Below are 23,972 nucleotides of genomic sequence, written 5' to 3' on the forward strand. Positions count from 1 at the left end.
AGCACTAGTTTGCAGCAAGGTTCCATTTCGTGCACTTTGGTTTGTTTGTTCCTTTTACAGGCAAGCTGCAGTTCAAAGTTAAGCAACGGCTTTCATTCGGCGATGAAGGCCGGCGCGCGATGACGTGGTCGATATCAAACTTAAATGCAACGCAACGTGTTTCGGAGCTCTGAATTTGTTTCGTAATATAACGACGAATGATTATAAAGTTTACCTTGCGTAAGTCTCGCTCGAATTGACAACTTGCATGTGCGACTTTTTTTTTAAAACTGGTAGTTAATGGTTTTGGTTTCTGCCGTCACGTTATCCCCTCTCCCCGTTGGACGACAGCTGGGAGTTTGCGCGGTTGAGGCATGAAAGCTTAAGTTGTGGTGTAGCAGTGCGTCGTGAAAGCTGTCACTAGTAACGAACGCCGTTGCTGCTGCGTGCGAGCGAGGCTGAGAGGTAATAGGAGACAAGCCCATGCTAATGCTGAAGGGTTTCGGAACTCGCTTATGGCGTTTCGCTGTCGTTGACGTACGAGTTGTCAGATTGGCATGTATACGTGGAAGATTTTCTTTCCGCCATTTCTATTAGGCACAACAATTAACTTCCCCTGAGCTTCCTCTGGCTTCATTGTCGGTATTATTTCTATGGTTGTGGGTAAAGAGAAACTGAGCTCGTCAAATCCTCTTATCTGTCTGGCCGTAAGCAGGTAGCAATCTAAACTCGAACTCGATTCTGGCACTCACGCAGTTATCCGAGATGTCGACAGTTTCGGCGGCGAGCCCTAGCGATCGCACGGCGCAACGCGAGCAGAAGCGGATGATCGTACGTGCTGGCATAGCCATTATCATCTTGCTGCTCATCATAGACGCCATACTGCTGTACCTGTGGCTGACGGCAGAACCGAAGGTCATCTACAAGAAGGTCACCAAAGAAGACAACAGGCGCCTTTTCCAGCCTTCTGACCTTGACCCGAGGGACACTGACGACGCTCTGCTGCTCCTGGTAAGTGTGCAGGACTTGCATTCATTGCGCCTGATGTCCTTGACTTCGACTTCGAGCCTCATGCTATTGCTACGTGGGTCTAAGAAATTCCCCCAGGCCTGTGCAAACGCTGAGCAAACACATCTCAGAAAACGAAGAGCGTCTTGTTTTCGCACCCCTTCCGTCGCAAACTTGCTGCTTCTCCGTCTCCTAATTTTCAAATGCAAGCGGGCGTTAACGTAATCAAGCACGCGCTAGGGGTGGGCAGGTGAGCGTGCGCTTCCTCCTCTAGCCAGGCAGTGGCTGCGCTTGACTGTTCACGTGGATGAGCGCATACGCGGCCCGCACGCCGTATCATGGAGTTAATCGGAGACGTGTGCAAAGCTTAAGGGCGAGTTGATATAGCTGTTGCCTTCGCGTTCGCTGTCTTCCCGTGCCCCTATAGTGTGGAAGGTCACGTAATCTCAAGTTTCCGAGAAGCGAGGGGCAGCACGAAGTATTCGCGCCTCCCCCTCCCCCCCCCCCGGCTCCCCGTCGCCGTTCTTCACCATGCCACCATTGGGAAAAGAGTACGGGGTTATCCAGCGAGATCTGTTCGTGTTTGTCTGAGCGTGCGTGGAACCTGGCTTCTGAATTTAATAAATGAGCCAATGTTTACGCAGTTTATGCGATCGATAAAACTTCGAACCTATACTTCGTGCAGTTAGTTGTCCAATGCCTTGCTATCGCTATAAGTGCTTGACCTTTCGGGCAAACCTGCGACTTTTATATTGTTACGTGTAGAAAGACACAGACGAAAGAGGCTATTTACAGGCTATTTACACTGGACTGGAGCCAGAGCGCCAGGCCGACATTCACTCGCGCCAAGGGCACCGACCCACTTCGTCGTCGGTCGTTCTCGCGGCGGCTCGTCTCTCGGGTATCTACCGATAATATCGTAATAATATGTTAGCACGGGCAAAGATCTCGCTCAAGGTCACACAAACGGCCATACAGCAAGTACACCAAACCGCACAGAGCGTGGAACAGCTAAAAAAAGCCACAGCTTTAAATGTTTCCTCCGCGTAAAGCACAGCGCTCTTTGCCTTCCTTCTACGTCACCCGCGCGCCTATGGTTCATGGTCACCCTTATTCGCCGAACTCTTTAATACACATTGGCTTTGGCACTGCTCCTTGTTGCATTGCTCTGAACTCTAGATGTGCAACCCACATACTAAGCGGGCATAGGCCTCCGATATCTTCGCTTGGGACTACTGTGTCATGGGCCGCGCTGGGCATTTATGAGGCGATGTTCGAAGTCCTATGAAAACTTGAAGTGCCTATGAGCCGTGGCATGAGTTGCAGGAAAACTTGTTTGATTATTATATGTGTGTGCGTGTGTGTGTGTGTGTGTGTGCGTGTGCGTGTGCGTGCGTGTGTGTGTGTGTGTGTGTGTGTGTGTGCGTGTGTGTGTGTGTGTGTGTGTGTGTGTGTGTGTGTGTGTGTGTGTGTGTCGTATTTCTCTCTGCGCCCCCTATACCTGGACAGCACGGCGGCACCCCACTGCCATTAAAGCGTCTCGAGTGCCCATGTAACCACTATAAAAGAAAAAAAAACAGTTTGGTCTTTGACCCAACTGTTTCTTAAGATTGCACTTCACTGTACAAGTGGTGCTAAACGCAGGAAGAGCTGTCGTTCCCTAGCATGGACGACGCCTCCGACCGCCGCCACAGGCAGGGCATGTGTAACTCCTCAGGCTGCCTGTGGCTCCAAGGGTACCTCAGAGGACGCAGCAGTGGCTTGGGCCACATCCATAGCCAGAGCCAGAGGGGCGGCCGACCGGGTCCCTGCGACGACTTCCATGAGCACGTGTGCGGCTCGAGCCATCACTCACTTTACAGGGATGGCGTCGCGCGTCTCATGGTCGCCGTCGCGGAACGGGTCACGAGAAGGCTGCGCGTAGTCCCCGGAAGCGGAAGTGGACGAGCGGAAGCCGCCGGCACTGGGGACCTGGATGACGATCATGCGATAGTCCTCGAGCGGTGCCTGCAAGGTGGAGCTGTGATCGCCAAGGAAAATATTACGAAGTGCGTTTTTAGTACTACTACTATTACTACTATTCCTACTACTACAACTACTACTACAACAACTACTACTACTACTACTACTACTACTACTACTACTACTACTACTACTACTACTACTACTACTACTACGAATAATGATAATAATAAAGATTGTAAATTTCGTTTTCATATAAACAAATAGTTACGGGGAATGGGCCCCAGTTGTCGGGGCGTACCTGACAGTATATAGAGCACCAAAAGGCTTAGTTTCAAAAAGAACACATCATTACACTAAAGATATGCAAATAGAACGTTATACAAATAGTTCTTGTTCTTCATATATTTTTCATCAATATAAATAATACACTCTTAGAAGATAGGGATAATGGATAATGGATGACGGAATATTAGGGTGTAAGAGCATATATGCGGCAATATTTGAACTCTAACGGCATCTTTACTCGTTGGCACGCACTACACGTATTTATGGGCTAAGCAATCAAGTTTATTTATTTATGCATTAGTAGCCCTAGTGTACTTAACGTACTTTCTGGGGTCTGTCTGTCTGTCTGTCACTAACCATTTGCTCGCCGACCTGGGTCACAGGGTAGACCATGGTCGAATGCTTAGCGCATAGGGATGCTGTGCTGAGAGAACAGTGTTCTAAACCAACCGTCGGACCAACTTGGGTCACTGAGCATGTGGCAACGTGTACATATGTGCTGCTCTTCAATGGACCTCTTTGACGCCGACATGTTTGACTGTAGATGCGGAACTTCGCAGCTGCAGCTGTTCAACGAAACTTCTTAACGCCGACCTGAAGCACTATGTGCCGCTCAGTCTGTGCTGGTCTTCAATTAATTTCCTTGGTGCCAGCTTGAGCGACTGGGTATGTGGCAGTTGGTGCGTGCCACTGTTCAATCAGTTTCCTTGATGCCAACTTGAGTGACTGGGTATGTGGCAGTTGATGCGTGCCACTGTTCAATCAGTTTCCTTGATGCCAACTTGAGTGACTGGGTATGTGGCAGTTGATGCGTGCCACTGTTCAATCAGTTTCCTTGATGCCAACTTGAGTAATTGGGTATGTGGCAGTTGATGCGTGCCACTGTTCAATCAGTTTCCTTGATGCCAACTTGAGTAATTGGGTATGTGGCAGTTGATGCGTGCCACTGTTCAATCAGTTTCCTTGATGCCAACTTGAGTAATTGGGTATGTGGCAGTTGATGCGTGCCACTGTTCAATCAGTTTCCTTGATGCCAACTTGAGTAATTGGGTATGTGGCAGTTGATGCGTGCCACTGTTCAATCAGTTTCCTTGATGCCAACTTGAGTGACTGGGTATGTGGCAGTTGATGCGTGCCACTGTTCAATCAGTTTCCTTGATGCCAACTTGAGTGACTGGGTATGTGGCAGTTGATGCGTGCCACTGTTCAATCAGTTTCCTTGATGCCAACTTGAGTAATTGGGTATGTGGCAGTTGATGCGTGCCACTGTTCAATCAGTTTCCTTGATGCCAACTTGAGTAATTGGGTATGTGGCAGTTGATGCGTGCCACTGTTCAATCAGTTTCCTTGATGCCAACTTGAGTAATTGGGTATGTGGCAGTTGATGCGTGCCACTGTTCAATCAGTTTCCTTGATGCCAACTTGAGTAATTGGGTATGTGGCAGTTGATGCGTGCCACTGTTCAATCAGTTTCCTTGATGCCAACTTGAGTAATTGGGTATGTGGCAGTTGATGCGTGCCACTGTTCAATCAGTTTCCTTGATGCCAACTTGAGTGACTGGGTATGTGGCAGTTGATGCGTGCCACTGTTCAATCAGTTTCCTTGATGCCAACTTGAGTGACTGGGTATGTGGCAGTTGATGCGTGCCACTGTTCAATCAGTTTCCTTGATGCCAACTTGAGTAATTGGGTATGTGGCAGTTGATGCGTGCCACTGTTCAATCAGTTTCTTTGATGCCAACTTGAGTGACTGGGTATGTGGCAGTTGATGCGTGCCACTGTTCAATCAGTTTCCTTGATGCCAACTTGAGTGACTGGGTATGTGGCAGTTGATGCGTGCCACTGTTCAATCAGTTTCCTTGATGCCAACTTGAGTAATTGGGTATGTGGCAGTTGATGCGTGCCACTGTTCAATCAGTTTCCTTGATGCCAACTTGAGTGACTGGGTATGTGGCAGTTGATGCGTGCCACTGTTCAATCAGTTTCCTTGATGCCAACTTGAGTGACTGGGTATGTGGCAGTTGATGCGTGCCACTGTTCAATCAGTTTCCTTGATGCCAACTTGAGTAATTGGGTATGTGGCAGTTGATGCGTGCCACTGTTCAATCAGTTTCCTTGATGCCAACTTGAGTAATTGGGTATGTGGCTGTTGATGCGTGCCACTGTTCAATCAGTTTCCTTGATGCCAACTTGAGTAATTGGGTATGTGGCAGTTGATGCGTGCCACTGTTCAATCAGTTTCCTTGATGCCAACTTGAGTAATTGGGTATGTGGCAGTTGATGCGTGCCACTGTTCAATCAGTTTCCTTGATGCCAACTTGAGTAATTGGGTATGTGGCAGTTGATGCGTGCCACTGTTCAATCAGTTTCCTTGATGCCAACTTGAGTAATTGGGTATGTGGCAGTTGATGCGTGCCACTGTTCAATCAGTTTCCTTGATGCCAACTTGAGTGACTGGGTATGTGGCAGTTGATGCGTGCCACTGTTCAATCAGTTTCCTTGATGCCAACTTGAGTGACTGGGTATGTGGCAGTTGATGCGTGCCACTGTTCAGTCAGTTTCCTTGATGCCAACTTGAGTAATTGGGTATGTGGCAGTTGATGCGTGCCACTGTTCAATCAGTTTCCTTGATGCCAACTTGAGTGACTGGGTATGTGGCAGTTGATGCGTGCCACTGTTCAATCAGTTTCCTTGATGCCAACTTGAGTGACTGGGTATGTGGCAGTTGATGCGTGCCACTGTTCAATCAGTTTCCTTGATGCCAACTTGAGTAATTGGGTATGTGGCAGTTGATGCGTGCCACTGTTCAATCAGTTTCCTTGATGCCAACTTGAGTGACTGGGTATGTGGCAGTTGATGCGTGCCACTGTTCAATCAGTTTCCTTGATGCCAACTTGAGTAATTGGGTATGTGGCAGTTGATGCGTGCCACTGTTCAATCAGTTTCCTTGATGCCAACTTGAGTAATTGGGTATGTGGCAGTTGATGCGTGCCACTGTTCAATCAGTTTCCTTGATGCCAACTTGAGTAATTGGGTATGTGGCAGTTGATGCGTGCCACTGTTCAATCAGTTTCCTTGATGCCAACTTGAGTAATTGGGTATGTGGCAGTTGATGCGTGCCACTGTTCAATCAGTTTCCTTGATGCCAACTTGAGTAATTGGGTATGTGGCAGTTGATGCGTGCCACTGTTCAATCAGTTTCCTTGATGCCAACTTGAGTAATTGGGTATGTGGCAGTTGATGCGTGCCACTGTTCAATCAGTTTCCTTGATGCCAACTTGAGTAATTGGGTATGTGGCAGTTGATGCGTGCCACTGTTCAATCAGTTTCCTTGATGCCAACTTGAGTGACTGGGTATGTGGCAGTTGATGCGTGCCACTGTTCAATCAGTTTCCTTGATGCCAACTTGAGTAATTGGGTATGTGGCAGTTGATGCGTGCCACTGTTCAATCAGTTTCCTTGATGCCAACTTGAGTAATTGGGTATGTGGCAGTTGATGCGTGCCACTGTTCAATCAGTTTCCTTGATGCCAACTTGAGTAATTGGGTATGTGGCAGTTGATGCGTGCCACTGTTCAATCAGTTTCCTTGATGCCAACTTGAGTAATTGGGTATGTGGCAGTTGATGCGTGCCACTGTTCAATCAGTTTCCTTGATGCCAACTTGAGTAATTGGGTATGTGGCAGTTGATGCGTGCCACTGTTCAATCAGTTTCCTTGATGCCAACTTGAGTGACTGGGTATGTGGCAGTTGATGCGTGCCACTGTTCAATCAGTTTCCTTGATGCCAACTTGAGTGACTGGGTATGTGGCAGTTGATGCGTGCCACTGTTCAATCAGTTTCCTTGATGCCAACTTGAGTAATTGGGTATGTGGCAGTTGATGCGTGCCACTGTTCAATCAGTTTCCTTGATGCCAACTTGAGTGACTGGGTATGTGGCAGTTGATGCGTGCCACTGTTCAATCAGTTTCCTTGATGCCAACTTGAGTGACTGGGTATGTGGCAGTTGATGCGTGCCACTGTTCAATCAGTTTCCTTGATGCCAACTTGAGTAATTGGGTATGTGGCAGTTGATGCGTGCCACTGTTCAATCAGTTTCCTTGATGCCAACTTGAGTGACTGGGTATGTGGCAGTTGATGCGTGCCACTGTTCAATCAGTTTCCTTGATGCCAACTTGAGTAATTGGGTATGTGGCAGTTGATGCGTGCCACTGTTCAATCAGTTTCCTTGATGCCAACTTGAGTAATTGGGTATGTGGCAGTTGATGCGTGCCACTGTTCAATCAGTTTCCTTGATGCCAACTTGAGTAATTGGGTATGTGGCAGTTGATGCGTGCCACTGTTCAATCAGTTTCCTTGATGCCAACTTGAGTAATTGGGTATGTGGCAGTTGATGCGTGCCACTGTTCAATCAGTTTCCTTGATGCCAACTTGAGTAATTGGGTATGTGGCAGTTGATGCGTGCCACTGTTCAATCAGTTTCCTTGATGCCAACTTGAGTAATTGGGTATGTGGCAGTTGATGCGTGCCACTGTTCAATCAGTTTCCTTGATGCCAACTTGAGTGACTGGGTATGTGGCAGTTGATGCGTGCCACTGTTCAATCAGTTTCCTTGATGCCAACTTGAGTGACTGGGTATGTGGCAGTTGATGCGTGCCACTGTTCAATCAGTTTCCTTGATGCCAACTTGAGTAATTGGGTATGTGGCAGTTGATGCGTGCCACTGTTCAATCAGTTTCCTTGATGCCAACTTGAGTGACTGGGTATGTGGCAGTTGATGCGTGCCACTGTTCAGTCAGTTTCCTTGATGCCAACTTGAGTGACTGGGTATGTGGCCTTTGGTGCGTGCCACTTTTCAATGAATTTCCTTGATGCCAACTTGAGTGACTGGGTATGTGGCAGTTGGTGCGTGCCACTCTTCAATGAAGGTCAGTGACGCCAACTTGGGTAACTAGGTGTGTACCACTGGCGATGTACCCCTCCACAATTACAAAAAGAAATGCATCCTAAATTTATCCAACATTGAGCGCAAACAAGTTCACGTGCCAAGAGTTCCTCAAGGACAGGAAACCGACGTATCGACAGGCTACGCCAAAAATGCACTGCCTATGTGCCTAGTATGCGCTAGTAAGCACGTGGAAAGCAGGGGAAGAATGCCGAGTTTTTGCAGGCGCCGGCGCGCCACGCTTCCAGTCTCAGACGCCATGCGCGGTTATCGACAGCGTCACGAGATGGCGCAGCGTGTCCAGAAAGAGGCGCGAGAGACGAGCGCGGTTGCAGCATGACGCGGTTCTCGGCGTCTACGCGCGCCGGCGCGCGACGTATTTCGGAGGTCAAGCGCAGACTTCGCGACGGCACCGCTAGGTGACGCTAAGTGCTCTTAAGGGAGCGCGAAAGAGGAGTCTCGCGGCTGCACGCACCTCATGCCTAACTTGTTTCTCCGATGGCAATGCATTGCGCCGCCGTGTTGATTAAATGCAAAACGCATTGCCGTCAGCAGTCATCGTGAGGTTAGTTCTGCCAAAATATTTTAATCAGAGATTGCGCGGAGATTGCAATGTAATTGGACGGAAAGTGCAACAACCCGTGCCCCTACACTCGAACTGAAGCATAGAATAACGTTTGGTTATGCAGTGCAATCAAGAAATAAAATAGTTATTGACACTTTTGTTAAATGAATGAATCTATAAAGCTACCTTTACAGCATAAGCCGTGTAACTGCTTCTCAGGAGGAATTCTTAGCCTCACGTGTGGTGGCCCTTTCAAATTATTTGATATTCTAAATCAAGGGGCGGTAGGAAGCATTGTTTAGCCATGGAGCTCCTATGGATCCACAGCTCCAGCCTACGCTGTGACTGTGCTGCGGATGCCGCGCAGGCCTGTGACTTTTTTTCAATGCAAGTGTAAGTTTACCGCGCCTACATTGTACAGCAGCAACGTTTCTTAAAAGGACGCCAAAAAGAAAAAAAATATCTCTTCGGTATCAATAAGCTGCTCATCCACAACAACAACAAAAAAAAACACCGCTCCTAACCACGAGGAGATGTTTGCTAAGCCAGGAAAACGTGAAACAAAACACACGAAAGACCGGTGGCAACGCCGCCTTCAAGTTCCCTTGTGCACTTGTGCACGCATTGCTACGTGATGCCAAAGAAACCAATAAGGGACACAGAGCTAGTCAAGCTGATTTTATGGCTTTTTGTCTGTGCCCCTGCTATCTGTACGTTGTATAGATACCGAATAAAGTTCAAAGTTCAAAGTTCAAAGTTCGTTGTGACGTCATGTATTTCGACAGTGTCTGCCAGGGCCCAGTTCATTGCTTAGCAGTAAATATCTACTACACTGGAGCAAAAGACTTATTACGGCTAGTGCCGCCGAGGTTTAATGGGTTAACGCAGCCAAAATACGAAAGAAAACATTGAGATCCATGGCGTCCCACTCACGTACCGGCGTTAGGCTTACTAAATTTTAAAAAAAGTGACGCATTGAGCTTGATTTTCCCTTCTGATCATCGACCCGTTATCGTGTATTCAATGACCACAGAGGGCCAAAGAATACTTTACCAGTATAAATTGATATATCGCTTTAAATCTTTTATTAACCCTCAATAAGAAAAGCGGAACGAGCTGTCAGAATCAGAAGTTAATTAGAGCGATCCATAAAAACTTAGACAGGCACTGACAATCTATTACCAAAAATAATTGTTTTACCACTTGCCAATTGCCATCCAGCCTTACCTTCGCAATGCCTCCAACGGCCATACCATTGGCGCCCTTACATTTCTCTGCATTCTTTTTTTTGTTTTGTTTCATGAATACTGTGACTGCTGGTGCGCGCATCCCCCTTAAGAAATACCCCACAGTGGCCCTTTTAGGGACAATAAATGATTGTCAGCCATGATGATGATGATGATGAGTAACTGTCTGGGTGACAATATTTTCTCTATGCGCCATTCATAACGTATTGCGTAGTTTCAAAAATGGTTAATTCGTGAAGTTAGCCAAAACATTCTGGTCGAGAGCTATATGCCCTATACTACGTTTCTTAATGGGGAAGAACGTGTTCACGAGGAAATCAATTAACGACCGAACAACGCGCGTATGAGTGAGTGAAAGTACCAGGAATGAAATGGACCACGAATAAAAGATGAGTGAACGAAAACAACAAATGTCCCGTTCGCAGCACCTGCGGGCAAACACGGGGCGCAGACTGCCCACCGTCATTTCCAGATGCGCCTCTCGGGATCACCGAGCGATTCTTCCGAGCCAACCGCAGCGCCAGCATCGACGACTTCGCTGCTTTCGTACAAAGGTGACCGCATTCTGCAAACTCCCGTTTGTCTTTCTTCGCGGCTACTGCGTGTAAATACCAAGGAAGCTGCGAGTTCTCTGCGCGCTGTTTACCGGGTACGAGGCGCAGCAACGGGTCCTGTGACGAGCGGATCGGGAAGTTCTCGAACCTATTTCTTACAGTGAGTGGGCGGTCGAGTGTGTGACCATCAAAGCGAAGTTTTCTCGAGCTCTTCCTTTATCTTTCCCGCCGCTGCTGCTGCAGCTTCTTGCCGATAAGCGAGCTCGCACGTCGGAAAGCAATGCCCTCTGTTTCCCTTGCATGCGTGCTGACAGCTGGCCTTGTTTTGTACGGAAGTAGGCAGTATTACAACAAATGGTAACTAAATATCCTGGCTGCGACTAAACAAGAGCGGAATTGTTTTGATTAAAGCAAACCTATATCGGCCTAATTTCCCAAGGCCTGGAGCATTTGTTTGGTCGATGTCTCACCTAGGAAATCGTACTTCTTTTTTTTTTTTTACTGCTGTGCTATCTCGAGGAGGACTGGCCCGCTGTGGTCGGCGCACCGAGCCTATGAGACAGTGTCATAGCAACAGCAAAGTAAGCCGATCGCGGATACAGTTTATTGCGCGGACACGTGAATCACGCGAGTTACGCGGTGTCGATCCCCACGCCTTGCCGTCTTCGTTGGCAGGCAAGAATTTTCTATGGTTCAAAACGAGGAGCAGAATATATTGAATTCAGTTGTGTTGGTTTAAGCGCTTCACAAAAGCTTCGATTCTCAGATTCCGACATGCTGGTTGGATCTGCGTAATTCTTTTCGTAGTTAAAGCACATAAGGAAGAAATATTAGTGATATGCACTTGAATCTTTAACCTTTGGCTGGTTGGTATCGATATCGAAAGTCCGCTAAACGAACTACGCAGAAATGCAGGTAGCCTAGATAGGGGCACACAGCTTTAGCCAGGTAGCTTTTCTATGACGCAATGTAAATAACATAGCAAAAAATATCACCAGAATTGAGGATGTAGAATAAGCACGTACACCAGTGTACATCATGCGTAAGTAAAGCGTACGCTTTAGTGTAGCCTACCGTCTGCTTTTTTCATCGTGCGTGTGCTTTTTGAGCTATTGTGCACGAGTAAACTAACCCAATACACACTTGAATAGAGGGAATAAGAAGACAACATCTTCATTATTTTAAATTCACTGCCCGATTCACATCCGTCCATAGGCTATTATACAAGAGAGCTCATACTCTCCCGTGTTAACTCCTTGCATGGTACACCTTCTCCAATGGAGTGCTTGCATGGTACACCTTACAAGCACTCTCGAAGGCGGAATCAAAGCAAAGCAAGCAGTTACTCCTTCAAAAGGGCGCAAAAAGCGCAAAAAGCGTGGAATCGTGAGATAGAGGCAGGCTTAATTAAGACGGCTGTACCCTTAGAGAGTGCGGAGACCGCAGACAGAGATCAAACGGAAACGCCAATACGCAAGCGGGAAAGGAAGAGGCCGGCAGAGATAAGTGCAACTCTGCCCCCATTTTGGTGCACAGGCTAAAAGGGAACCAGCGCGGGCCAGGACACACGACGGCACTTTGTGTGCAACAAAAATGTGCTGATGTCGCATGGTAGCGAGGCACTGAAAATGTCACGACATTTGGACGATAAGAATGCGTTCTCACGTATAAGCGCTTCCTTTTGTGCGTTGCGTCCAGCCAAAACACAGTTACATGGCCATGCGCGTCGCACGAAGCGCGTGCTCTCCTATTTATACACGCCACGCCCACTCAAGCGCCGAGCTGGAAACATGTGCCTCGAGAGGAGCGACGAATTTGCCGACGCGAAATTGCAGCATCTGCTGCTGAGAACTGTTTCTGCCACACGCAAGGCCGTCTATTATGGCGCTGCTGTTGGTACGTTGTTTCCGCTCTGGTTTCCCATATAGTGACGCTGAACTAATACTCCCTGCGGTGGCGTAGTGTCCTTGGCGTTGCGCTGTTCAGCCCGAGTGGGCGGGATCAAAGCGTGACCGCAGCGGTCGCATTTCAACCGGGGACGAAATGCAAAAACGCCCCTGCGCACATGCGGTGCACAATCAAAGGACCCCAGATGGTCAAACTTTACTCAGGAATGCCCCACCCCGTGTCTCAAATTCATATCACAGTTTTGGCACTGCAAAAGGCCAGAATATTCTTTTTAATACATCGATTTTTGGGTCATTAGAAACTAAAATAATGGTTCCCACCGGCTGATACGTTCCTATCACGAAGAGAGTGTAAAAGAGAGAAACCGATGCAAAGGCAGACGCAGTGGTACTTCTGCAACGTCTCATCAGAAATGCGCGCGGCTTTCGCAAAAATCCACTAACGACAAACCGGATGCTCCCGAGATGTAGGTTCCGTGGAGCCTGTCAAACTTCAGCGAATAGGTACTATCGATTTGGCGCTGTGACATGCCGCAGGGAACATTGATAGCTAAAACTAGGGGACAATCAGGAGCTCAGTGCAGAAAAAGTTTAAACCATAATATTTATTTGTTATCGGCCGGCCGCGTTCGCTAATAATGTCGCTACTCATCAGGAAAATAAGTTTGCTAAGCCGGATTGGCCAGAATTCGATCTTACAAAGAATCCTAACGTAAGAGCTTATCGTGACCCAGAACCCACGATAGTTGAGGCGACATAAGTATGCAAAAATTGAAGAAGAGGTATGAACCTGTGCCGGTCTTCCACTTAACAAAGAAGGAAACTTCTTGAGAAAAGAGGACGTCGACATAGATGGAAAATTCCCACAGAAACTCCTCCGGAAAGAGTCAAAGTATGCGTAAGCATTGTGCCACTTACTGACCTCCACGTAGCCCGGTGTCATTATCAGTGTTGTGGAACTTGATGCGACCGGTATCAATGACAGCGCGGCGGCGACACGAACTGCTGCGGACGGCGGCGCACGGTGAATTTGTGAGGCAAACTATCTACTGCAGCTGGCGGCGCCAGGTGCGCTGATGACGTTCCGCTCATCATAAGCAGTTATAGCTCTTTAGCGCTTTATCCATCCTCAGCGTTGCACCATTATCAACGCTGACCAACCGTACTCCGGCGGCGGCTGCGTATGGCACGGCCGCGGGGGCTCCTATCTTGAAATCGGTCTGAGATGGGGACAAAGTGTGGCGAATGTTGATAGCATCGTGCGCGTTGTGTTCTCTCCGCTTAGCTCGCGTTGAAACGAGAGGCAGCACGAAGGTCAATTGAAAACGATTGTCTTACGTGACGGACGCACGGAGGAACGGACGGACAGGCTTTTCCCTAATTGGGTAGGCATAGAAATGCTAACGCATTTAAGAACAGGTCTTCGCAATCAGGAGGCCGTAATCAAAGCTAACGTTACTTAGATATTTTGCTATTGTGCGTCAAACGACTAGATGAGGGCGAATTTCGGCAATTGTTCTGCGAGGTCGGATACTCTTGTCATAGAGATGCGCAATGGCACACCGACTGCAGAAAGAAACCATAGCACCTGCCGTAGCAAAGCCGAATGAATCCCGAGCAGCTCTGACATGACCCTTTTGCGAAACATAAACAGGCCTGTATTGGACTGAGAGCAACAACCGGCTTTCTTTTCTGCTTTCTGCAGCCTTGCGCCGAACCTGCGCAGCGGAGGCCACTCGAACTCTAGCCAGGTCGGCTTGGTCAGCGCATTTCCCAGGCGGTGGATCTCCACAGCGTGCCGATGGGTTGAGTTGTCTGCGCGTTGTCATCTGGAGCGGAGTTTGCAGTCCAGGGGCTCTGCTGGCCTCGCGCTTTACCAGCAGCTGTGGAAGCTGCTTTACTTCGCACCTTTCTTGGGAAGCCAGGTGAGTGTTTACTTGGCCTGGTGAATGAGTTGCAACGGGCGCTCTGGTGCTGAGCACGCGACCGCAGGTTAAATTCCTGGTTTGGATGACCGCGTTTCTATGGGGTCGAAGTATAACAAATGGTTGCGTAGTTAGTTTACAAGGCTGGTGGCTTCGGCGAGTTGGTATTTCAAGACGTTTTGTATTTCGTAACATTTCCGGCGTTAAAACACATGAATAAATAAATAAATAAATAAATCTTGACAGCACGCTGGCAGTATGTTCACCCGGAAAGTTTTTAACATGTTGATTTCTGGGCTTGTTGATCGGAGCTATGGTCGAATATTGCCTGCTGAACGTCACATGTAGAATACGAACTTGACGGGCTAGCCTAACAGACTGCGGGCACTATTTTCCAGGGGCATGCAGTACGTTAGCAGCGTATCGCTTTAATGACGCGCAAGGGAGGGTAGCAGTCCACATGGATTGTAGAGCACTCTGACGTATCATGTAATTTAATTGTGGGGTTTTACGTGCCAAAACGGCTTTCTGATTATGAGGCACGCCGTAGTGGATGACTCGGGAAATTTCGACCACCTGGGGTACTTTAACGTGCACCTAAATCTAAGTACACGGGTGTTTTCGCATTTCGCCCCCATCGAAATGCGGCCGCCGTGGCCGGGATTCAATCCCGCGACTTCGTACTCAGCATCCCTACACCATAGCCACTGAGCAACCGCAGCGGGTCTGACGTATCATGTACAAATGATAGTCCGAAGCATTGAAAATAATAACAGTGACGACTCTTAGTGGTAGCAAAGAGAGCCTTTCGCGGAAGCCATGCAGTGTAGTTACCTCCACCAAAACATCTGTTAAACAACAGGTCATTACGGGCGTGGACATTGAAGCATGATAATGCCTGCATAACCATATTTGCCTAGTGGATAACTAAAATGTTAAGAGAGAGCCTAGCATGGTTTCCATGAGAGATTTCTGGCGCTTAGAAAGAAAAAGGAACACTTCAGAAGACGAAAAGAACAATTGTAGAGGAACGACACCGCGGTCACCAAGTATCAAGCCCAGGTCATTGTTCCTGGGGTACTTGGAATTTTTTTACCTTTTTGACGACTTCTGACGTATTCACTTGATTAGCAAACAATTAAATCCTGCGGGAATCGATCTTCTTCTTTTTCCCTGACTATTAGCGCTCTGTTTTTCTTGTCATAGATGCACCCGATTGTTGCAGTGCATAGAAAAAAAGGCGTATTTCGAGGGGGCCGCGTTGTCTGCTAACCAATGAAAGCATATAGTTGAGTCATCATGTCAACAACATTCCAGATTATTTGGCCTTTGCTAGCTGTTTACCAGAGTCCTTGCTGTCCTGTTGTCCTTTGGTCTTCTGAAGTGCTTCTTTCCACAAGCGTTCATAATGTCTGAAGCGTCAAATTTCTAACTAGCCCAGCTTTCCGCCTTAACATAGTCCAGTTTAATATATGCCTATGAAGTTTCTTGAAGTTAAACAGCCGGTCATCTTCTATAAACGTTACATTTGCAACGCAGGCTCGTCCACTGGTAAAGGCAGCCTACCAGGAACCGCCCGATCCTCAGCTGCAAGCTTGTGTCCGCTTCATTAACGACGCGTTTCGGCAAAAGACCGCAGAGGCTGCCAAGGCGACGCTGTCGGAGGCGGTCGATGGCTTACACGACACCGTCGCCCATTTCGTATGGGAGGCCCGCCAGGCAAGTGGGCGCGGAAGAGTTGCCGTCACTAATGATCATCGCTATCACCACGTCGGTGGGTTTTTGGTCACAAATGGAGAACGAAAACACACGAACGTGAGTTATCGTACCGCATTTGAGCGCGGAAACTCATGGATGACCAACCCACGAAAACCCCACAAAAACCCTACAGTAACCAAGTCGGCCAAACCAGTGCAGCCCGAATCAGCCGATTTTAGGTCCGCTCGCGAGAAGCAGGCTTAGTTTAAAGGTCTCTCAACATCGCCTGCTTATGACCACATGCTATTGATGTATTACTTTCTTCAAGTTTTTAATCAATGAACGTCAGGTTAAACGGACATCGCGCGGACACAGATTAAAAAGCTTTCCAAAGCCGCCGCCGAGCATTTCCACCAACGAAGTCAGAAATTTGATTAAACTGAACTTTACATCTTACAGTCAAATTTCCATTCTGAACGTGAAAGAAAGTACAGAGAATCATACCTTATCCATAAGTTCAACACATTGCGACCAATAGGCATCAATATTTCAAAGGGATCTTCAGAATCTATTCGATATGCTAAATTTCAAGCTATAGGCAACAACACTTAGTTATTTGCATTTGGTTCCTTAGTGATTCTTTCTCCCCTTGTTTTCTTTTATACTTATTTATTCCATTTCAGTAATTTTTTTTCACGAGCACTGTTTCCTGCCACTCCTTTTATTGTCTGTTTCAGAGACACGATGGCCCACGACCTTCAGTGAAGTAGATAATAGAGGGGTGCTGTGCACGAGGCCGTTGACACGCCGGGTGACATACAGCCGCGTCACCGGCCGTGTCCACAGCACCCTTTCATTCTCAATTCTACACGCTCGCAAGTAACACACCTTCGGTCGTTACCTTGCCCCCTCTCCCATTTAGAGAAACCCTACCAATATATACTGTGCCGAGGAAAGCATATGTTGCCTTGAAAAAGTCCCATTGTCGAAACGTTGGCTCCCGCTTTCATCTTGTTTTCGTTTTGCTCATCGTCGTGAATTTCCATCTCCCGCCTTCCCCCTGTTTTCCCTGGATTTCTTTGAGTTTGTAACTTTAAGCCAATAAATTAGTTAAACGATCCCTGCATCAAGTGGTTTTATTTCAAACAATTTCGTTGAGAGATATCCAGGCGAAGAATAGCCACTGGAAGCTTGAAAGCGCCGTGGGCCTTTCAATAGAGCAGCATTAAAATAAATTGATCTTTGTTTCATTCTTCACAGATATAGTCACATGAAATTTCAACGTTAAAGATTAACTACTTGAGAATAAGGGTCAGTATCCTACTCTACACAGCCAAGCAGGGTAGTATATAAAATATTATAAGGAGACATGCACTTTGCCTAATTGTGTGACCTTTCATCATAATCACGAGCGCAACCTATCCAATAAACATGCGAGAACAAGGAAAGCATTATCTTGCAGCATATGATAGTATCAAAACGCAAATAGAAGAATGGAAAGCTTAGTACTTAAGTCATAAAAGTATTGATACATTTTTCTTCGAAGAGAATAACTCATGGCGATCCTACTGTGATTGTACTTCACTAAAACCAATTTCGTAGTCTTAAATAAAGGTGGTAAATTGATGTATTTCGTAGTGTGAGTGCCAACTTAACCGCGGAGAGCGGAGCACGCGGCTTGAAAGACATCCTGTACCTCCTAGTAATAACTGATGGGCTTTCCTCGATCATTGCTTCGTTGATTGTTTGCCATTTCGTTAGCTATACTCTGTTGCCTCCGAAAATAGCAGGCCTTGCACCCCGCGTACTTTCAGAGGCCGTGCTTTTCTCACGCGTGCTTTATCACGTTCCCGCGAGCAGTTGTTGGAGGTACATAGTGTTGACAGATCTGGTGCTTATCCTGTAAGCCTACAGCGTATTGTCGCCTGCCTTTTTCCCCCGTCTCACTGAAGGGAAACTAAAGATAAATGTAACGTTAACGTTAACTGGTAAATTATGCGTCTTGAACAGCAAAATGGTGAGTCTTATATGAAAGCTTAGGCTCCTTACGCCAGGACAAGACGAAAAAAAAAACTTTGGTGGCGACGACAGTCTGGGTCTTTTCGCAACAAGAGCCACCCGCTCAGACGTAGACACACCAGCTAACTATAGATGAATTTTGACAGCTTCAAGTGCAAGCATTTTACTGATATGTCTTGGGGGCAGCGTACTTAGGACGTGGTCATAAGTTTTCGCGGCGGACTTGCACCCCCTCCATGATTATGGAAGGGGACGCACACATTGCTCTCAGGGAGGCCGTATGGCTAAACGCGCATGCGCCACATAATATGTTTAATTATGGCTAAGCTGCCGGCGGGAAGCTTACATATCACATAATAACGCCTTCAGGTTAGAATCCACACATTGCGAATAACCGTTGCTTAAAAATTAATTCAGTATTCCGTCTCGTATTGCTCACAGCTCTCTGCAGGTTACGCTCTGCCGCAGAAATTTACCGCAGTAAGAACGTTCTGAGACGATGAGTGGTCCAGCACCGCAATTATATATATATATATATATATATATATATATATATATATATATTATAACGCTTGTGTACTGGTACAGGTGTTACGTGCTCTGGTGCCGGAGTGGATGGCAAAAGCCACTCACAACTGGACCACTGGCGTCAGCGATGACGTCAAGGAAAGGCGCGTAGCTCGGGAACTAGCGTTTCAGCAGCTGGTCGCTATCGATGCCCTGGTGGAAGACGGTTCCGATAAAACGCGACCCGACGCCGGCCTCTTCTCCTGGAAGGCAAGTGTACATGGCCAATGGCGGATCCACGCGATTTTATACGGCGCGTATCTCAGACTGTAAAGAATATACTGCCCACTTTACAGTGTGCAACTGCAATTTTATCGCGCGTGATGGCCCCTCGCTTTGTAGCCAACTGCTAAATCGCTGAGCAGTTTCCTTTAGAACCCATCACCATCGTTCTTTCATTTAGCAATACGTTGTTGTGGAGAAGCCGGCGACGAACTACACTTTAAGGCTGCGTTCTTGCATTCCGGCGCCATCCTGCCGCCGTGATCGCATCTATTTTTTAGCCGAACACAAATACCTACTTTTGATTTAGCCGATCTTCTTCCGATCAACGCTGGAATAAATCCACCTCCGCCAAACTTAGGTCGGGATCCGTCCAGCTGGTTTTATCGCTAAGGCACGTCGCTTCTACAGATATCTGGAGTCTGTCGCTTCTGGAGACAGCTTCAGAGCGAGATGCAGTCTTGTTCATGCTCCGTCACATACTAAATGTTGGTCGTCATTACAGCTCATTTATTTGCCGACTCTCAAGGCCAGATTGGCGTTACAGCAGAAGCGCATATTATGGCTCTTAATTATATATCTGGATGGCATTTAGGGAGCAACTATCACCATGGTTAGTTCGGATTCCTTTAAATAATTATATTTACTTTGTACGCTCATAAAGCAGGAACCAGAGGGCTCAATAAGGCTAATAATAATCACCACGCAATCAGTTTGCGATTACCAATCTGAAGAAACAAAGAAAATATCAAACTTGCTCGGAGCTGAAAGGGAAAAAAAAAGGTACGTGAAAATTAAGCATCCCCGTGGCTGGATGAAGCGCTGTATATTGGCAGCCGACACCAGCTCCTGACTTGCCACTAGAGTTTTTATATGTAAGTCTATGCTGACGACCGTGGCATGAACGTGGTGGAGTCTTGCAATCTCCTGGCGGCACGCTTACATTCAAGGGCAGCTTCCACCTCACATACTGAATAGCAGCAGCTAAACGGAGTGCTATTTCATTTCACTCTCCACACTTAGTCGTCACTCGCCCCTTACCCAACTTCCCGCTTTGTACAGCTTCGCGTGGTTTCGCCTTCAAGTGTGAACGCAAACTAAGCACAGCGCGTTCCGTGAACCGCTTCTGTAGAGCAATGTTTACGCAACGGCACTAACGGCTGACTCAGTCTCCCGCTGAGTGTCACGTGTATTCGTTGCAGCAAATCGCACCAGGAGCAGCTAGCCTACGCGACCCTGGTTCGGTGGTATTCAGTCACGTGGCACTCGCCCGCGGATAGAATCAGCCATTCAGTCCGTCATGTGCACTCGGCTGAATCCAGGAAGGCAAGTCGCAAGGTGGGCGGAAGTCGGGAGAGCTTGGGTAGCTGGCACCATGAAGCATGACGAATAGCACGTAGAACTCAAGAGTCAGACACGATGGGAAACCGAACGAAATGCGACTTTGCGCAGAAGCCTTCTACACTCTACGGTAATGAAATATTTAATAAGCCACCTAGTCATACCAATCATTATTTCCGTATCGGAGTAGAACAGTCGGTTTTAATAATGTGTTTAGAAAATCTCGCATCTATTATTAGCGACCACAGCGGTGTTTGGCTCGTCACCACTGACATTGTAACCGTGCGTTTCGGGCGCATGAACAACGGTCAGTGCCGAAATATCTTTGCGATATTTGTTGCATTTTCTGAATAGCAACCCTGTTCTATCTTCTTATTAAATCCCCCGCAGCATGGTTTCAGCCTTTGGCTGATAAACTGCAACAACCACTATTTAACCATCTCGCTGCCTTAGGTGCGCTACTTGGAAGACCGCAAGGCCCTGGTCCTGCCGCTAGGCCTGCTGGGGCTCTTTCTGAACTCCATGTCCACCGTCGAAGCTGTGCTGGTCCCTGCTCTGGGTCGCGCCGTGCTGCGCGAGCTGATGCCAACGTCCCACGGGCCGTACTCCTGGCGACGTGGCAACGAGCAGCGACTCGAAGCGATTGTCGACTGCGTCGCTGCCGGGCTGGATGTCGCCGGTGCTGGACAGGGTGAGCCGTGCTTCATTCGAAGTCCTTGTAATACACATGTGGTGGGTTCGACTCCCACCAGACGCCAGTGTCATTTTCTACCGCTTTCATAACCCTTTTTTTTCTTATTTAGGCTAATGAAGGTTCTTGCAAGATTGAACCCTCAGTCATGACTAATTGTATACTTCAGTTCACCAAAGAAACCCATTTTGCTCCGTTTTTCTTGGCTTGATTGTGCTGCAGCTTCATACGGTTGTTTCTCTTTATCCCCAGCACCACAAAACACCATCATCATCCTGTTCTGTTTACACTGCAGTACGACGGCCCCTGACATCTATTTATAATTACCGCTGCTTTGCGCCAGCTGACACCAGCTTCCTAATTTCCTGATTTCATCACAGCACCTAGTCCTGAGTCGGCTCTTTCACATTTACGATAGCCATAACCTACTTTTGCATATAATGCAAACTATGTGCGGAAAATTGACGGCAAGATTTTAGTGTATATGATAAGATATGTACATATCCTCGTACATTCTCCTGCACATTATGCTGCCCATTGCCTTCACTCTTCAATGTAACCTATAAATTAATGCAGCAGGGCAGGCCAGGTAACGCGTATGGCAGATAACCGGTGAACCATTAGCGTCGCAGAATGGGTGTCAAGGACGGGAAATGAAGTAGAGGACGGCAGAAAATATAGCGGGGCGATGAAATTAGGAAATTTGCAGGCTCAAGTTGGAATCAGCTAGCGCAAGACAGGGGTAATTGGTGATCGCTGGGAGAAACCTTCGACCTGCAGTGAACATAAAAATAGGTTGATGATGATGATGAACTTCCGACGTAAGATATTCATCTCTTAAAGTAGCTTTAAAGTGGTTTCAGCCCATACCGTCAACTTTCGTAAAAGTGTATATGAATTTGATGAAGATTACTGTGTCGTCGCAAAGGACGAAAAACCCCTGTGATCCCTAGGAAATCTCAAATACTGCGAGTTGACATGGTAATCCGGAATGCTGCATCAACACGCCAGAAGATGACGCGTACAGCATAACCTCTGTGATTTGGCAAGATAAGTGGTTGTTACAAGGAGAGCAAGAAGTGACAGTTAGTCCACTTATGCACATGAAGCTTTGCATGCCTTCAGCATGTAACAGGGGTTACTTAACGAATTCATCCAAGATTACGATACTCCGTAATGCTGAATTAAAGCACAGCTGTAGAGTGTTTTCATTTCGCCATATATAGGCTGGCGCGCATAATCTGTCTAATGCGGCACGTTGCAAATGCGGAACGAAGCGCGCCCCGCTAATCGTGACACGTGGGCGCGATTCACAGTAACAGCCGCAGTCAGACCTCCACTCATGCAGTGCTTTGCTTCCATAAAGACGACGCGAGCTACCCTGGTGCCATCTCTTAGCCATGGTCACCGCAAAGTCCGTCGTGCGCGCCACTACAATTTTCTTCTCACGCTTTCGCCATATACCCTCTTCCGCCGATTTCCGTCTGATGGTTCCACTACACACCTTCCTGCGCCGCTTTCCTCCTCGCCCTCTCTTCACTATTGCCGTCTTTCATTCGCGCTCCACGTTCGCACTATCACCCTTTTGCTGTGCTCGTTCGCTCGGTTACGAGGTCGCCGAGGTCGCGGAGGGATGACGCCGACGCTAATAATATAATATTTGGGGTTTTACGTGCCAAAACCACTTTCTGATTATGAGGCACGCCGTAGTGGAGGACTCCGGAAATTTTGACCACCTGGGGTTCTTTAACGTGCACCTATATCTAAGCACACGGGTGTTTTCGCGTTTCGCCCCCATCGAAATGCGGCCGCCGTGGCCGGGATTCGATCCCGCGACCTCGTGCTCAGCAGCCCAACACCATAGCCACTGAGCAACCACGGCGGGTGACGCCGACGCTCGCCGCAGGAACGGGTGCCTAAGAGCTGCGCTCTAAATACAGGGGAAAAGAGGCCTCAAATTTGTGACGTAACCACTCCATAAAGCAGGATTCACATACAGGCCGATCCACACGATGGACCAAGTCTGCGGGCCGATAGGTCACGGCCCGTAGATGATAGGTCACGTCATGGCCCGCCATGGTCCGGTCCGACGCAGAGCACATCCACATGGCGGACCGCCGGACGGCAGATCAGGCGAACCAGCTGCACTAACGCTTTTTCGCGCTATCGTTGTAATCATTCCGGCTCGAGTCCCACAAAGCCCGGAACTGCTCAACGAGGGATACAAAATAGAAAACCTCCTCGTCACTCCAAGAGGACACTGCTTTCGGCAGTGTTCGGTCCTGTACTGTTTGGCCGTAATGAATGCCTACGGTTTGGTGCATTAATATTTTTTTTATTTCCCTTCGGCTTATAATTATGCCCATTTAATTTGGGCAATGTTATTCAGGATTGTAGTCAATTTACGGGCATCGACGCATTTTTGAGACTTAATTTTGTGATATTGGTGTATTTGATTATCGTTGTGCTATGAATGAGACACGTGCTAATTGATCGCTAGCACCATAAAACTTTCAATCAATCAATCAACTCACCGGTCAACCGACCAACCAGGAATGTTACTCTGGACACTGTCGAATTGCAACATATTGTCAAATTCACCTGCGTATCACCTCTCCTAGGTTTACGAGGTTGCTACGACCTGTCTCATTGGCTCAAAATGCCCACAAGGCGGGATTTGACTGTGAAGAATAGCACACCGGATAGATTGATGAACGATCGATGATCGCTGAATGGAAGAACCAATCGACCATCGATTGAATAAATCAGTCGACCAATCACTGAAACTCGGAACCACTCGATCAATCTTTGTTATTGTGGACACGGCATAAGTGATGCGTTATAACAACATTTGTTAGACCTGACAAGCCTCTAGCTACCGTTTCTTTCGCCGGAACAATGAACGAACCTCAACAGACACGCGTCCTGGCCACTGCAGACGCTCGCGCACTGGCCGCGGATGTAGCCCTGGAGTCCGGTGTGCTGGAGCCACTGCTCGCGCTGTACGACCGCCGGCTGCATCAAGATTTCAGTCGTGGCGTCCGCTTGCACCCGG

At 47.8% G+C, this 23,972-nt stretch overlaps 1 protein-coding gene across 1 annotated transcript; it reads left to right on the forward strand.

Annotated features, from left to right (window-relative positions):
* The first annotated feature begins 744 nt into the window (after positions 1 to 744).
* LOC142563233 (uncharacterized) lies at positions 745 to 16,847 on the forward strand. Its single transcript, XM_075673784.1, has 6 exons — positions 745 to 990; positions 2,632 to 3,035; positions 10,419 to 10,547; positions 14,160 to 14,379; positions 15,919 to 16,098; positions 16,815 to 16,847. The coding sequence occupies exons 1-6, from the start codon at positions 745 to 747 to the stop codon at positions 16,845 to 16,847; spliced, it is 1,212 nt and encodes a 403-aa protein (XP_075529899.1).
* The last annotated feature ends 7,125 nt before the right edge of the window (positions 16,848 to 23,972 follow it).

Source organism: Dermacentor variabilis, chromosome 11 (assembly GCF_050947875.1).
Source record: "Dermacentor variabilis isolate Ectoservices chromosome 11, ASM5094787v1, whole genome shotgun sequence".
Lineage (NCBI taxonomy): Eukaryota > Metazoa > Arthropoda > Arachnida > Ixodida > Ixodidae > Dermacentor > Dermacentor variabilis.